We start from the raw sequence: 14976 nt of genomic DNA on the forward strand, positions 1-14976 counted from the left end.
GAGGGGGAACGCGCAGGAATGCAGTTCCGGCAGTTCCCCAAAGAGGTCACATGTCAGGTGGCCCCGCCCACCTGACTCTCGGCCATTTGGGTCCGTTTCGGCCTGGATTGGGGCTGAAATGGCCCAGATCAGGCCTCTGACGGGTGGTGGATCACTCTCCCACTCAGCAGCGGCCCGGTCCTGACCATTTTGGGCTCAATTTCGGCCCTGAATGGCCAGGATTGGGTCCGAAACAGCCAGGATAGGTGATGTCAGGGGGTGTGGCATATGCAAATCAGTTATACTAATGACACACTTCTGGTGATGTCTAGGTGCGTGGCATATGCTAATGAGCTATGCTAATGAGTTCCTCCAGCTCTTGTTCTATGAAATGACCCCTGCTCACACCTATAATCATGCTTCTTCTGCTAAACGACAGACTCAGCTAACGGCCCAAACATGGTATTCTTTAATTAGGTTTCTGGGGCCAACATATGATTTATTTATCAGAGTCAAGACTACAGTCTGGGACACCCAAGTTCGAATCCCCACTCTGCCATTGAAGCTTACTGGATGCCCTTGCGCCAATAATGTACTCTTAGTCTAATCTACCTCATAGGGTTGTTGTGAGAATAAAATAGAGAAGGGTAGAATGTTCTCCCCATTGAGGAGAAAAGTGGGGTATAAATAAAGCAAAATGCAATAAATAAAATTTAAAATATATTTGAACTCCTAAACTGCCTGGTTTTGTGCAGCGAGCTAGACAGGATGGTGGGAAAGCCATGAATAAAGCCGTGAAACCTGTAAGGTTTTTTCCCCTATGTGATAAACTGAGGGGGGGGGGGGGAAATCAGGAAAATGGTATGGCAGGGGTTGGGGGAGAAACCACCTTTCCCCCGCCTAGGGTGCCCAGATGCCCACCAGTGGTTGGCAATCTCCCAGGGATTCTTGCCTCCGTCTGCCAATTGCTGGCGATTGGCAGGAGGAGGCAGGCCACCCAGTGATTGCCATTGGCAGGCAGGCCAGGAAAATGGGCACAAATGGGCACAAACATGCCAGCACCCCTGGCTGATGATGTCACTTGTAGCACAACCCGAAAGCAAGAGCATTGTGCCAAGGCCTGTTCTTTAAGAATCAGCCAAAAATATAGCGATGCCATTGCTTCTGGGTCTTGCTGGAAGGGACGTCATCGATGGGTGCCACAGGAGTGTGCGCTGATGCACATGCGAAAACAGAAGAGAGGTGAGTGCCTGCTGCTCCCCCTACAATGCCTGCTAATCAGTAGGGGGCAACTGGCAATCCTACCCCTGCACCTCAACCTCCATTTAAATCCAGTCCACCCCCTATAGTTGCACAGAAAATCTAGTTTAATGGACTTTTGCTCCATGTAGCTCAATAGTGTCTGCTCTGCTCGCAATTCTCCAGCCTTCTCTTTTCAAACTAGATAAGCCAAGACTTTCTGCATGACTCTTTGACAGTTGGTGTTTCTCATGGAGTCTCATAATAGAAGTTACTGCCACCTCTCTACGTTTTTTAAAAAAATAAATAAGATTTACTTTTGAACTTCTGGGCAGCTTACCTTATGGTTCTGATAGGAGGTCACAGAGATAAAGGACGTTTCTGGAAACACGTGTGTGCAGAAGGCGGTATTCTTGGAGCCAAAGGCATTGTTTTCATCCGCTTTCACAATGTGCAGCCTTGGCTGGTATTTGTGCATCGAATTGAGAATGATCTAAAGAAGAGAGGAGAGGGGGAAAGATCATTAAGAATCTAACAAAGCCTGACCCACTGGTCTGAGCCACAGGAGACAGAAACGCCATTTAAGAATCGTTAAGTTCATCGGAGTTGTTGGCAAGGATTTGGTGGTTGTGTATGCAAGTAAATATTAGCGAGAAGTACTAGAAGCCCGCAGACGGATTTCGGGGCTTCTTTTGAACAATCAACAAATGGACTTCTTCAGTCTTCCCCTTTGCTGCCCCTTCCCATGAACATCTCTGTTCATTTTCTCACCCAGTTTTATGGACTCCATGGGGCCTGGAGATCTCCCAGAATTGCAATTGATCTCCAGACTACAGAGATCAGTTCCCCTGAAGAAAATGATTGCTTTGGAAGGTGGATTCTGTGGCATTATACCTGCTGAGGTCCCTGCCTTTCCCAAACCCCACTCCCTCCAGGAATTTACCAGCCTGGAGCTGGCAACCCTACCACACACACACCATAGCCACCATCCAAATCAGGGCACTCTGCCCCCCACTCCTATTTTCTTTTAGAAGATGCCTGCAAGTGCTGTTCAAAGATAGCTCCAGGGCTTTTTTTCAGCAGGAATGTGGTGGAACAGAGTTCCGAAACCTCTTGAAAATGGTCACATGGCTGGTGGCCCCGCCCCCTGATCTCCAGGCAGAGGGGAGTTGAGATTGTTCTCCGCGCTGCTCAACGGTGTGGAGGGCAATCTAAACTCCCCTCTGTCTGGAGATCAGGGGGCGGGGCCACCAGCCATGTGACCATTTTCTTCAAGGGCAACCCACTGAGTTCCACCACCTCTTTTCCCAGAAAAAAAGCCCTGGATAGCTCATTGGCTACCAAAGGCCTAACTTAGCTGTGAGCCTCTAGAAACAGTTTCAGAGTCTGGGGTAGCACCATGTGTGGAACTACAGGCCAATTCACACATGCGCATGTACACCACTTGATTGCTGAATAACAATCTAAACAGATCCCATTTAGAAAAGCATTTCGGATGACTAGGGTCGCCAGCTCTGGCTTGGGAGATTCCTGGAGCTTTGGAGGGTGGAGTCTGGAGAGGGTGGGGGTTGGGAAAAGGAGGGGCCTCATCTGGGTATAATGCCATAGAGTCCACCCTCTAAAGCAGCCATTTTCTCCAGGAGCACTGATCTCTGTCGACTGGAAATCAGCTGTAATTCCAGGAATCTCCAGCCATCACCTGGAGGTTGGCAACCCTATGGATGACATACAGAAGTTCTGTCCTTGGCAGCTGCTCTGCAGTACCTCAGATTGCACATGTCAGCCTTGACTTAAATGCTGTTTTGCAGGTGAAGCCTGCTTCTATATAGTTTTGTGGAAATTAAAGAGCAAATCCTTGAAAGTCAGGGCACCTCTGAAAAGGAGGGATTGTCTGGTGGTCCATTCTTCTCCCCTTCCACTCCTCTGCTTTAGCTATGCTTATATCTGATGCTGATGGATGGCAGTGGCTGGAGGGGCGGGGGGGGGGAGGAATAGAGAAAAAACCAAAAACAGAAGCCTCTTCTCTTCTAGATGGATAAGCCTGAACCATAACGGTGCACTTTAAAGCGCCTTCTCATCTGATTGCATATAACTCCACCCACGGTAGCGGGCTGCATCCCATACCATTTAAATGTAGTTTTTATTGATGACATTTTCCAGATCACACACACGCACACCCCCTCCCTCCCGAAGAAGGAACGAGAAACTTGGCGGCATTTTCTCAGCCTTCCTTGGGGTTCTCTTTAACTCTTTGGCTTCTGTGGGATTTCAAGGCTTTGACCACAAAAGGGGAAAGGCCTAGGTTTTAAGGTTAGCTTTTTTCTTTTCTGGGTAGTTGATGGAAATAAAGTGCTGGAAACTGTTCCAAAGTTAGGTAGAGCCATGGATTTGGCCACTGAAAGCATCGGTCGATGCATTTAATTTGGTCTTTGCTTAATTATGGGTTTTTTAAAAGCCAGATTTTTCAAGGTGAAACTCATTAAAGCATGCCATCCAAATAAGTGATGCTTTGCAGAATAATTTATATAGAGAGAGACAGGTCCCCACCTGCCCCCAAGGAATTGGCACAAGGGTGATTTTAAGAGCAGAGGAGATAAAAGGAAGAGGAAGGGGGAAGAAAGAGAAGCGCTATAAGGAATAAATGCAAGGGGTTTAAGAGTCCAACTCTTCTCTCAGATCAACAATGCCGTCCTAAACAGAACAGAGTCCAGTGGCAACTTTAAGACTAACCAACTTATTTGTAGCATAAGCTTTCGAGAACCACAGCTCTCTTTGTCAGATGCACTCTTTACTGTTTTGCAACTACAGACTAACACAGCTAACTCCTCTGGTCGTAAACAGAGTTACACCCTTCTAATCCCATCGGCTCCAGTAGACTTAGAAGGGTGTTTAGGATTGCTCCATCATTCTATGGAATGGGCTTAAGAGGACAATGTAACTCTGTTTAGTATTCAACTCTTTGAGAGCTGGTGTAGCACATGCGAAAGAGAACGAGCTGTGATCCAGGCTACTGCCAGGTCAACCCTCATTTCAGCCACAAACTCAACAGAATGCTTTAGAGATGTCATTCTCTCTTCAGCCTCACCTCTTACTTACACTCACATGCAGCAGGTGAGTATGTGTGTACTTTGCACATGTATTCAGGGGTGCTCCCCAATTCCCAGTGCCTTCCCCCCTACTGGTCAGATAAGCAGTGGTACGGGGCAGCACCTGGGGGGGGGGGATGACCTGCCATAGCAGGGGACCTCAGAATAATAACTGAACGCTCTAACATCCAACTGGTGGGAAAATTACTGCTACAAAAGTTATAACTTTTCCAATACAGAGACGAAGAACAATAATTCATCCATTCATTCATTCAAAGTGCACATCCAGTATTCAAGTCAGTTTCTATAATGTAAGAAGATAATTCAATACAAAAACAGTTCATTAGTCTGTAGTGCACAATGGAAGTCAATTCATATACAAAAGTCCATCATTCATTGCTAAATGCTAATTAGCTGCCTGTAGATGTTTATGAAGCCATGAAGCTTCCAAGTGCCACGCCTATGGGTTTTGCCAGCATATGTTGTCCAGTCCCGTTTTGTATATTCACTTCTTCATAGTCATTTCTTCAATTTACTGCAACTGCTTCAATCAAAAACACACCACCATACTGGCATTCCCAGGACGGTCTGACGCCATCTGTGTAGGGCTGCCTTTGAAAATAGTTCAGAAACTTCAATTGGACCAAAACACAAGAGCCAGTCTGCTGTCTACTATCGCCATAAGTCGGAAGCAACTTGACAGCACATAACACATGCACGCAGTCTACTGTCAAGGTTGGTTACAGGGACCGTATCACCTCTGTGCTGAAAGATCTGTACTGGTTACCCATCTGTTTCCAGGCATAATTCAAAGTGCTGACTCTTATCTTAAAGACTCTAAATGGCTTGGGGCCAGGGTGTCTCCCCCATAGTGTCCAGCCTGCCAGTTAAGATCAGCCTATCAAGCCCTGCTGTCTGTGCCCCTGCCTTCAGAGTTAAGGTAGGCAGCGACTAGAGACAGGGCATTTTCTGTGGTAGCACCTCGCCTTTGGAAGCTCTTCCCCTTGAGGCTTGCCTGGCATCTACGTTACTTTGTTTAAGGCGCCAGTCTAAAACACATCTTTTTACCCAGGTTTTGAATTACGGATTTTATCAGCTTGTTAATGGTCAGCTTCTATTTCATGGATAGTTTTTATGCAGCTTGGGTTTTAATATTGTGGTTTTTAATTTGTAAGCCATCTCAAGCAGAACTCTGAAGAGGCAGCATAGAAATATTCTAAATAAGAAAATATGATTGTGGCACTTCAAATGCTAAAAGCACTAGATGCATCTTATATATTAATAGCGACGTGGTCCCGATCTGTGGATACTTAAATCTGAAGACTGGAGCCATGAATGAACAAGACAGATCTTCCTACACACCTGAAAAATGTCCTAGGTTTGCTGAAAAAAATACTTTGTGGGTTAAGAAAAACCCCAAAATAATAAAAGGAGTGCATGTAACCTTAACCATATGCCCTCAGTGGCTGTTGCTAGGCAACTATATGCCCTCAGTGGCTGTTGCTAGGCAACTATAATAGTAGAGCCAGCATTCCAGGCTTGATTTCTATCAGGAAAAGGCAGGGGGAGGGGGAGGGCCCTTTCCAGGGCTGTTTCGGGCTGGCTGATTGGAGCCAGGCTCAGACACAACTACCACATGACTTAATATCACATGATTTGCATGACTCATCCAGGCCTTGCTGCTTGGTATTGTTCAACAGCATCCTCCCCAAGCCAGTGTAGTCTGGTGTTTAGAGTTTCAGGGTAGGATGTAGGAGACCCAGGTTCGAATTACCACTCTGCTGTGGAAACTCACTGGAGGTGACTTTGATCCAGTCATACACTACCAGCCTAATCTACTCCTCAGGGTTGTTTTTAAGATTATATGGAGGCAATATGTATGATGCAAGCCAGGGGTGTCAAACATATAAATTGTAGGGGTGTGTGCTTCGGGGTTCCGATTCAGGAAAAATGCCCAAATCGGACCTAATCCATAAAGATTCGACTTTCTCAAATTCAATTTGGAAACCCTAAATCAAAGCTTCCCAAAGTGATTTGGGTCGCTTTGGAAAGCTTCAAGGCCTTTTTAAAGGGCTCCCTCCCACAACTCCACTTACCTGGGCATTTCCGGTGGTGGCGGAGGTGATAGTGTGGGTGGCAGAGGCAGCAGCTGTGGCCTTCACCACCGCCCAGTTGGCCGCTGCAGCAGCGGCACAGGCAGCAGACACATGGGCTCTGGCCTTCCCCGCCACCCAGCTGGCTGCTGCAGTGGCGGAGGTGGCAGCTGTGGCCTTCCACGGACAGGTAAGTGGGATTGGAAGATGGGGGTGGGAGACGGGGGGGGGGGCTAAATGGAGTGGGGTGGGTGGGGGCTGGGAGACAGCTTCCCCCTTCATTTTGGTATGCTCTAAAACTTTACAGAGCATACCAAAGTGATTTAAATACCCAAATCCGAAGCGGCTTGCTGCTTCAGCTTTCGGGTTATTAGAATTCATTTTCTCACTTCGGGTAAACCCGAAGTGGGAAACCCAAATTTTGGGGGGTTGCATACCCCTAACGTCCTGTGGGTTGGATCCAGACCTTCTGTGGCTCTTATTATATAGCATCAGCCCATTTGGGGCCCAAATCGACCTGGCGTGAAGAGCAGGAGCACTCCCACAGCCTGCGCGATGATGTCACTCCTGGAAGAGACATTATTGCGCTGCACCAGGAGAGCATCCCACAAGACCCATTCCCCCCCTTTTCCTCCCACCAGCCAGGTGAGGGGTGTCAGAGGGCGGGAGGGGGGGACCTAGCAATATAGTTAGGATTAGGAAAACTGTGTTGGGGAAACAGCCTGATGTTAGGTCCTTTTTAAACCGGCAGTTTAATATTATTAGTCGTAATGTTGCTGTTGCACATGTTTTCTCTTCTACCCCTGGTATTGCAAATAGTATTCTCACCTAAAGCCTGTTTGATTCAGTGCAATCCCGAGAACACTTTCCAGCAACTGAACAGACTTCAGTAACATTCTGAATAGAATTTGTTTAGGATTGTTCTCCTGACTCCTATAATAACCATCATTACTCGGGAATAAGGTACTAGTAAAGTTAACAAGTCTTCCTTCATAAGAAAGCTGCAATTTGGAGTGTGCTCACTGGGGAGTAAATCTCATTGGTGAAGTGGGAGTGATAACCGGTCCTGTGCATGTTTAGTTTGAAATAAGCTTGTTTAGGATTGTGAATTTTCACGGTTCCTGAATCTTGTGGGGCACGATGCAAGTTGCTTACGATGACAACTGCTGCTAGTTTAGGGTTCCCAAGTGCCTGTCTGTGGCAGGCAAACTCCTGGAGATTTGCCCCATTGCCCGCCGATCCACCAGCAATTGGGGGCAGCTGGCAAGCCCCCCTGAACTCACCCTCCACCGGCAGACACTCCACAAACACGCATGGCATGCATGCTCCTAGGGAGCGCAACGACATCACTTCCTGAAGTGACATTGTTGCACCAGCCACGGGCATGCTCCCACACTTTGCTTGGGATGATTTTGACCCCATGCAAAGCGTGGGAGCAAGCCCACGACCAGTGTGATGACATCACTTCCTGGAACAGCTTACAACAATAACAGCTGGAAGAGGGTTACGGGAACAGCTTATGATAAGTGCTGGGAGGTTGAGGGGATCCGGGAACCCTATCCTAGTTGTCTCTGATCTGGGTTTCAAGAAGGCTGCTGAAGCAATGGGGGCACAGGTGACCACAGTTCAGTAACGTATTTGTGAGAATTTAAATGAATTGGCATATTTGTAAATGTTGTAGGAAGGGTGGCATTTATAGGTGAAACTTAAACCTTAACTTCCTGTAATGGAAATATATAATAGCTTTAACTCCAGATGTCGATGCAATAGTTCACAGCAAGGGGCATCAGTTATCAAAGTGTGTATTCATGTTTTAAGCATGTTTGTATTTCGAGTTAAAAATATCATTAATTGATGGTTGTTGCGGATTTTCCGGGCTGTATAGCTGTGGTCTTGGCATTGTAGTTCCTGACATTTCGCCAGCAGCTGTGACACTGAGAGATCTCTGTCTTTTGGTGCTACACCTCTAAAGATGCCAGCCACAGCTACTGGCGAAACGTCAGGAACTACAATGCCAAGACCACGGCTATACAGCCCGGAAAATCTGCAACAACCATCGTTCTCCGGCCGTGAAAGCCTTCGACAATATATCATTAATTGAGTTTGCCTGTGTCCTTTATCAATTTTGTATCTCTGATACCTGGCATTACGTGTTATGGTACACCTGGCCTGGCCCAATAAAGTGATGTTTATGTTAGATCTGGCCCTCATAACAAATGCATTTGACACCCCATTGTGGAGAAAGGCAGTATATAAATGAAGTAAATTAGGAAATATGGATGAAGATGAGGGACAGAGAAAAGGTAACTTATTTAATAGGTTTAAAGGAGAGAAAGATGTAGGGAAAGGTGAGCTTATGGAGGATGTCAGGAAGAGAGAAATAGGAAATAATGTGGAGAAGGGGATACAGGAAGAAGTTAAGTACCCTCCACAAGTTCTTGCAAGTTCCCCACCATGCAACTGGGCCATAGGGAAGAGGCTGCCTGGGGTGGAAGGGAGAAAGGTGAAAACAGGGGACAGACAAAGGCAGTTGAGAAGGAGAAAAGGAAGCAGGAAAACAGGGAGAGGGAAGGGAAAGAGGACATGGTGCGGGAGGGGAACAGAGATGACCCCTGCAAGTCCTTGCGGGCCCCCCACTTGTTATTAACTAATTCTCTGAGAGTGGGTGAGCCTAGGACTAGAAATGCCCAACAGAAAATTTTCAGACCTTCAACAAACCAGTTACCTGAAGTTGAGCCCAGCCAAGCTGTGATTGTTAAACTGATATAAAACCATATAAAAGACGGTAGAGTAGATCTGTCCCTGGGTTTGGGTGTAGGGATGATGGAATTGTTGTACATCGCTGGAGGTGCAGCCATCAACACAACCCTGCAAATAATTTAGTGCTCCAGGATCTAGCACGTGTATGCTGAAGTATTAGTGCAAGCAGAGAATTCACTAGGGTTGGTTCCACACATTGTTCTTGCTCTGCCTTGCCTCCCCAAGTGTTCTTCTGGGGGTTCTTCTGGGGGTTTCTAGATGACACTATCATCTGGTCTTTAAGAAAGATCATACCAAAGCTGGGCTGTTTTCACGCCGGCCACGGAAATCTCACAAAACTCCCGGAATGACAGCGTCTTCCCGGCACGATTTCCCGTCATGACTCCGGTTTGTGGCCATTGTTCTGGGAGTTTTGCACGACCAGTAAGATGTGTGAAAATAGCTCAGGTTTGGGGAAACCTGCAGCACAGCCAGTGAAGAACTGGAAAAGAGAAAGACCATTACATCCATCCCAGGCTGGTTTGTGGAAAGTGGAGACCAAGATGCAGACTCCTGTATCTCCCTGCCAATAGCCAGGATAATTTTTCTCCTTCCATTTCCCTTCACTGGTGAGCATGCTGCCAGCTTTTTTAGAATTATTGGTAGTAAATATACCAACTACAATAAAATATACTAATTACAATTGGTAGATATACAAACTACATTTTTAAAAATCCAGCAAAGTGCCTGTTGGAGATGGAGAGGGGAGTAGCTGGTGGGAAAGGAAAGAATGGAGAATTGCCCCATCCAGGGGCTACGTTCTGCTGCAATTGTCTTTGCATTCACAGTAGCAATGTGATGAAGGCTGTTTCCACATGGCTTACCTTGTTCCGGAAAACAACAAAATCTCACACGAAATCTCGCAAGAAGACGCTGTTATTGCGCGAAATCGCGTGAGAAGATGCTGTTATTGCGCGAGAATACGCAATAACAGCATCTTCTAGCGAGATTTTGCGCGAGATTTCGCTATTTTCCAGAACAAGGTAAGCCGTGTGGAAATGGCCGAAGTTGGGAAAGAAACAGCCCCTTGTGTGGACTTGACCTGGGTGGTCCTGGGAAAAATCACCTCGTGTTCTACATCACCAGAACACAAAAGAGGTTGCTTCTGGAAGCTGCCAAGTATGTTTATCCCTAGCAGTCTTAAAACGCGGAGGTTCTAACTTCTCAGGCTGAATTCAGATTCCTCATCTTAAAAGCAGGAATTCTTTTCTTTTTTTTTAATTGTGAAAAGGTTGCAAAACATTTTCCTCACTAAAAACTCTATAAAACTTGCATTACACATTTGCACCTCTGCTTCTTGCTTGTTCTCCTGCCTGCCCTTGCTTCTTGTAACACGTGAACGGTTTGAAGCAGGGAGTTCCAAAGCAGTCCTGGGAGAGTTAGGCGCCCAAATCCCATTTGGGTTTTATGCCTTAGCCACTTTGAAGATCGCCGAACTGAAGTATCCAGCTCCATCCACGGCTTGTGCTACTTTTAGCACAGAAAGTAACCCTGAGAAAGCGAGTAAAATTAAAACAAAACAAAAAACAGCCATCCAGGTTGCCCGCCGACAGTCAGTATAACTGAAAAAAGGGAGGTGTTCCAGCCCCAAAGGATATTTTACAGAGACTCCAAAAGGTACAACTGTGACCCATAAAGAAGTCTAAGGTTTTGGGTTAGAGCCACTTGGCGAGAGATGCAGAGGGGGAAGGGAAATAGAGGCGAACCCTATTTAAGCTGGCCCAGTGTGCCTATGGAGTCCTCTACTGTAGCTGCCAATTACAAATTTCACAGCTACCGAGGGGTGGGAGCCTCCGTACTAGGGGGCTAATGCCAAACAACCTTGTGGGGAAAAAATGGTGTATTTTTGCAGCTCAGCAACCATGAAAGGAAAGTGGTCTGGGAGTTTCTGGAGTAAAATACGATTAGTGTAGTTTTAAATGACAGAGCCGGCGGAGATTGCTCCAGAGGGGACGGGTTCTCTCACAGCTCTCCGCCCCCTCTTGTGTGCTGGACTGTCTCCCCTTCTGGAGACTTTGCCCTGCTGAGGCTAATTCAAAGTTTTAAGCAGCAAGGGTGGCAAGGCAAAAGCTCTGGAAGGGAAGGCAGTCTGGCGCGCTAGAGGCGGCGGAGGGCTGTGAGAGAATCCATCCCCTCCAGAGCGATCTCCGCTGGCTCTGTCATTTAAAACTATGCTTCCCTGCTAACTTTGCGTCTCCCAGCACTAAACGAACATGTGCCCATGTAGAGAGACTCTGAGAGCCAAGCTATAAGTGACGCCTGACACAGGTTGGACACTTGTCAGCTTCCCTCAAGTTTTGATGGGAAATGTAGGCATCCTGGTCTTGCAGCTTGGCTCTCCATTTAATTGAAGTTTACAGAGCAGCAGTCTATGGGAGGGAGAACATGCGGTCGGGAGGGGAGTGCAGGCGTCAGGCTCTCGCCGGGTGCCCCCCTTCCCCTCCGCTGAGTGCGTGTGAGGGGGTTTCTGTAAACTTCAATTAAATGGAGAGCCAAGCTCTAAAACCAGGACGCCTACATTTCCCATCAAAACTTGAGGGAAGCTGACAAGTGTCCAACCTGTGTCAGGCGTCACTTGTAGCTTGGCTCTCAGGGGCAAGAGGAGGGCATGACCAGATCCCTCTACGCTTGCCAACTTCCGGTTGGGGTGTGGAGAGCTCCTGGAATCTCCAAACTAGGGTTGCCAGATGGCCTCCCACCAAAAAATGGATGGGGGCCCTGGCACTCACCTATCTTGTCTCCTCCGTGTGTGCGCAAGAGCCCAGCTCCAGCACAATGACATCACTTCCCAAGTGATGTCATTGCTGGTGCACAGGCAGCCGGGCTAGTGGGCCATCTGGCTGCTTCCCTGGCATGCAGAGAGCCAGGCAGGCTGGAAGCAGGGAGGAGGAGGCGAAGGTGGTGCAGGAGGCTGGATGGGCCGGCCAGCCACTCCCCCAGGAGTGCTTCAAGCAGCGGGGAGGCAGAGGCAGCAGCACAGGAAAACCTTTGGCGCTGCCGCCAGCTCCGGCATGCCAGTGGCCAGCCACTTCTCTCCCATGCACAAAAATACCAGACATTTATATGTCCGGTCAGGGCTTTTTTTCTGGGAAAAGAGGTGGTGGAACTCAGTGGGTTGCCAGCACAGGACCACACTTTGGGTCATCTGGAACGAAGGGGGAGTTTTTTAAAGTTTAAATCGCCCTTGGTGAAAATGGTCACATGGCTGGTGGCCCCGCCCCCTGATCTCCAGGCAGAGGGGAGTTTAGATTGCCCTCTGCGCCGCTGGAGAGGTGTGGAGGGCAATTTAAACTCCCCTCTGTCTGGAGATCAGGGGGCGGGGCCACGGGCCATGTGACCATTTTCAAGAGGTGCCAGAACTCCGTTCCACTGCGTTCCAGCTGAAAAAAAGCCCTGTGTCCGGTATTTTAACTGTTTCCCCTGGACAGTCCAATTAAAAAAAACAGACTGTCCAGGGGAAAACTGGATACCTGGCAACCCTACTCCAGACTACAGGGAACAGTTCCTCCACAGGAAATGGCTGCTTTGGAAGGTGGACTCTGTGACATCAGCACCATAGGTGATATTCTGAAATTTCACAGTACTGAGGGTGGTTTCTTTATTGATCCAGCTCTGAAAATGTATCAGAGTGAGGCTGTCCTAGGATTTTTGTGTGGAGCAGAGGTTTGGGGCTGGAATGAACACTTGTCATGAAACTGGAATCTATTCAAAATCTCTTTTTAAAGAGAATTGAGAGTCTTGCCTTCAGTCGGGGCATGTGTAGATGTAACCATGCTCAGCTACTGGGAAAAAGACCCTTAGGAATGACACCTGCCAATCTACTTTGCAGACAATGTCTTATGACGATGCAGAAAGATGCTTGCCTGGGTAATTTGTTATAACGATATTTTCTACTGCAATTCCATCTCAGATGATTCCTACGATCTCCCTATGGCCAGCACCAATACTCGTGACTGTGCGTTCAAACACAATGCTGCCTCAGATAGACAACTGATCTCTAACTCCAAATTTTCACCCTGGTATGAATTATTTAAAGGGGACCATGCCAGACCCTCCTATCTGACCAGCATTACCCTTCATAAATTCAGAGTACCATAGCAGAATAACATTGATATCTTCTCAGTTTCAGACCATTTCAACAGCTTTGATTGATGGTCGCTATTCCTGTAAACTGTGGCCATTTCCACACGGCTTACCTTGTTCCGGAAAACAGCGAAATCTCGCACGAAATCATACGAGAAGATGCTGTTATCATGCAAAATCGCACGAGAAGACGCTGTTATTGCACGAGAAGACGCTGTTATCGTGCGAGAAGGCGCGATAACAGCGTCTTTGCACGAGATTTCACTGTTTTCCGGAACAAAGTAAGCTGTGTGGAAACGGCCTGTGTAATAATAAATATTAATAACAACAGCATATGATTTATATACCGTCCTTCAGGACAACTTAACCCCCACTCAGAGTGGTTTACAAAGTGTGTTATTATTATCCTCATGACAGTCCCCCTGTGTGGTGAGTGGACTGAGAGAACTCTGAGAGAGCTGTGACTGACCCAAGGTCCCCCAGCGGAGGAGTGAGGAATCAAACCCGGTTCCAACCATGCGTAACATACACCAAACTGGCTTTGTATATAAGGTTCTGTAGAATCTACCCCATTACATTCTGTCCTGTCCTCTCGGCTCTAGTAGCATCCTCTATAAGTGGACCTCTGGAGGAGAGGTGCAATTGCTATCAGGAAATCAATATAGAAGGGCAAATTAAGTCTCCTTTCCAGAACGAAGTGGCCCACAATCCAAATCCTCCTCCATAATAGCTCATAATTTTTCTAAAACATGCAGAAGATCTGACCATAAATCTCCTACCCTCTTGTCTAGTTGCATCCTTAGATTTCAGTTTTGCACATGTACTTTTGTGGAATCAGAAAAGAAAGAACTGAAGATAGTTTGAAAGAGATTATTGCTATTCCTGGTGTCCTTCTCATTTTTACCCTGCCATTTCTCCAACGAGCTCAGAGGAGAATGCATGACTCCCATCCTCTGCAGTGGGAACACTGTCTATAGTTCCATCTTGGAGAAATATGTTTAACCAACCCCAAAATGTAAAGAATAGCCCAGTTGTTAAAGGAATTAGAAGAGCCTGCATAGTGCAAACAGGTTACAAGAAGGGATTGTGTGTGTGTGTGTACCCAAACTTTATACACAGAGAGAGAGAGGATTTTTTTAAATAGCCACAAGAACAAGACTAGTTTCAATACAAAAAAGGCCAGGAAAACAGCAAAGCCTACCTCAAGGAAAACAGCTATAGCCACAACAACAAAATGGAACCTCCCTATGCAGATGCAATCTATCTGTAAACAACTAGTGCTGGGTACAACAGGAGAGGACATCATGTGCTGCCTGTGGGCTTCTTGCCCATACCCAGCTGACCACCATGGGAAATTGAAGGGCCTTTGAATGGATTCGCCAAAGAATCCTTATGTTTTTTCCTTATAAATGAGTAGACTCAGGGCCAAGCTACAAGTGATGAATGACAGGTTGGACACTTGTCAGCTTCCCTCAAGTTTTGATGGGAAATGTAGGCATCTTGGTCTTGCAGCTTGGCTCTCCGACTGCTGTCCAATGGACTTTTCAACTGTCACTTGTCCAACATTCTGCCAAGCTGCCTACATTTCCCATCAAAACTTGAGGGAAGCTGACAAGTGTCCAACCTGTGTCATTCGTCACTTGTAGTTTGGCCCTCAATGGACTTTGCTCAGAGAAAACAAAACACCATCTTTCTCT

General features: G+C 47.0%; 1 protein-coding gene across 1 annotated transcript in view; it reads right to left on the bottom strand.

Moving 5' to 3' along the window:
* The window catches only part of TBX4 (T-box transcription factor 4), a 105511-nt gene that overhangs the window by 23492 nt on the left and 67043 nt on the right, over positions 1 to 14976 (bottom strand). Inside the window, exon 6 of the mRNA XM_055001633.1 lies at positions 1559 to 1711. Coding sequence (XP_054857608.1) covers positions 1559 to 1711 — 153 coding nt within the window. The remainder of the gene's footprint in view (positions 1 to 1558; positions 1712 to 14976) is intronic.

This window comes from Eublepharis macularius, chromosome 17 (assembly GCF_028583425.1).
Source record: "Eublepharis macularius isolate TG4126 chromosome 17, MPM_Emac_v1.0, whole genome shotgun sequence".
Lineage (NCBI taxonomy): Eukaryota > Metazoa > Chordata > Lepidosauria > Squamata > Eublepharidae > Eublepharis > Eublepharis macularius.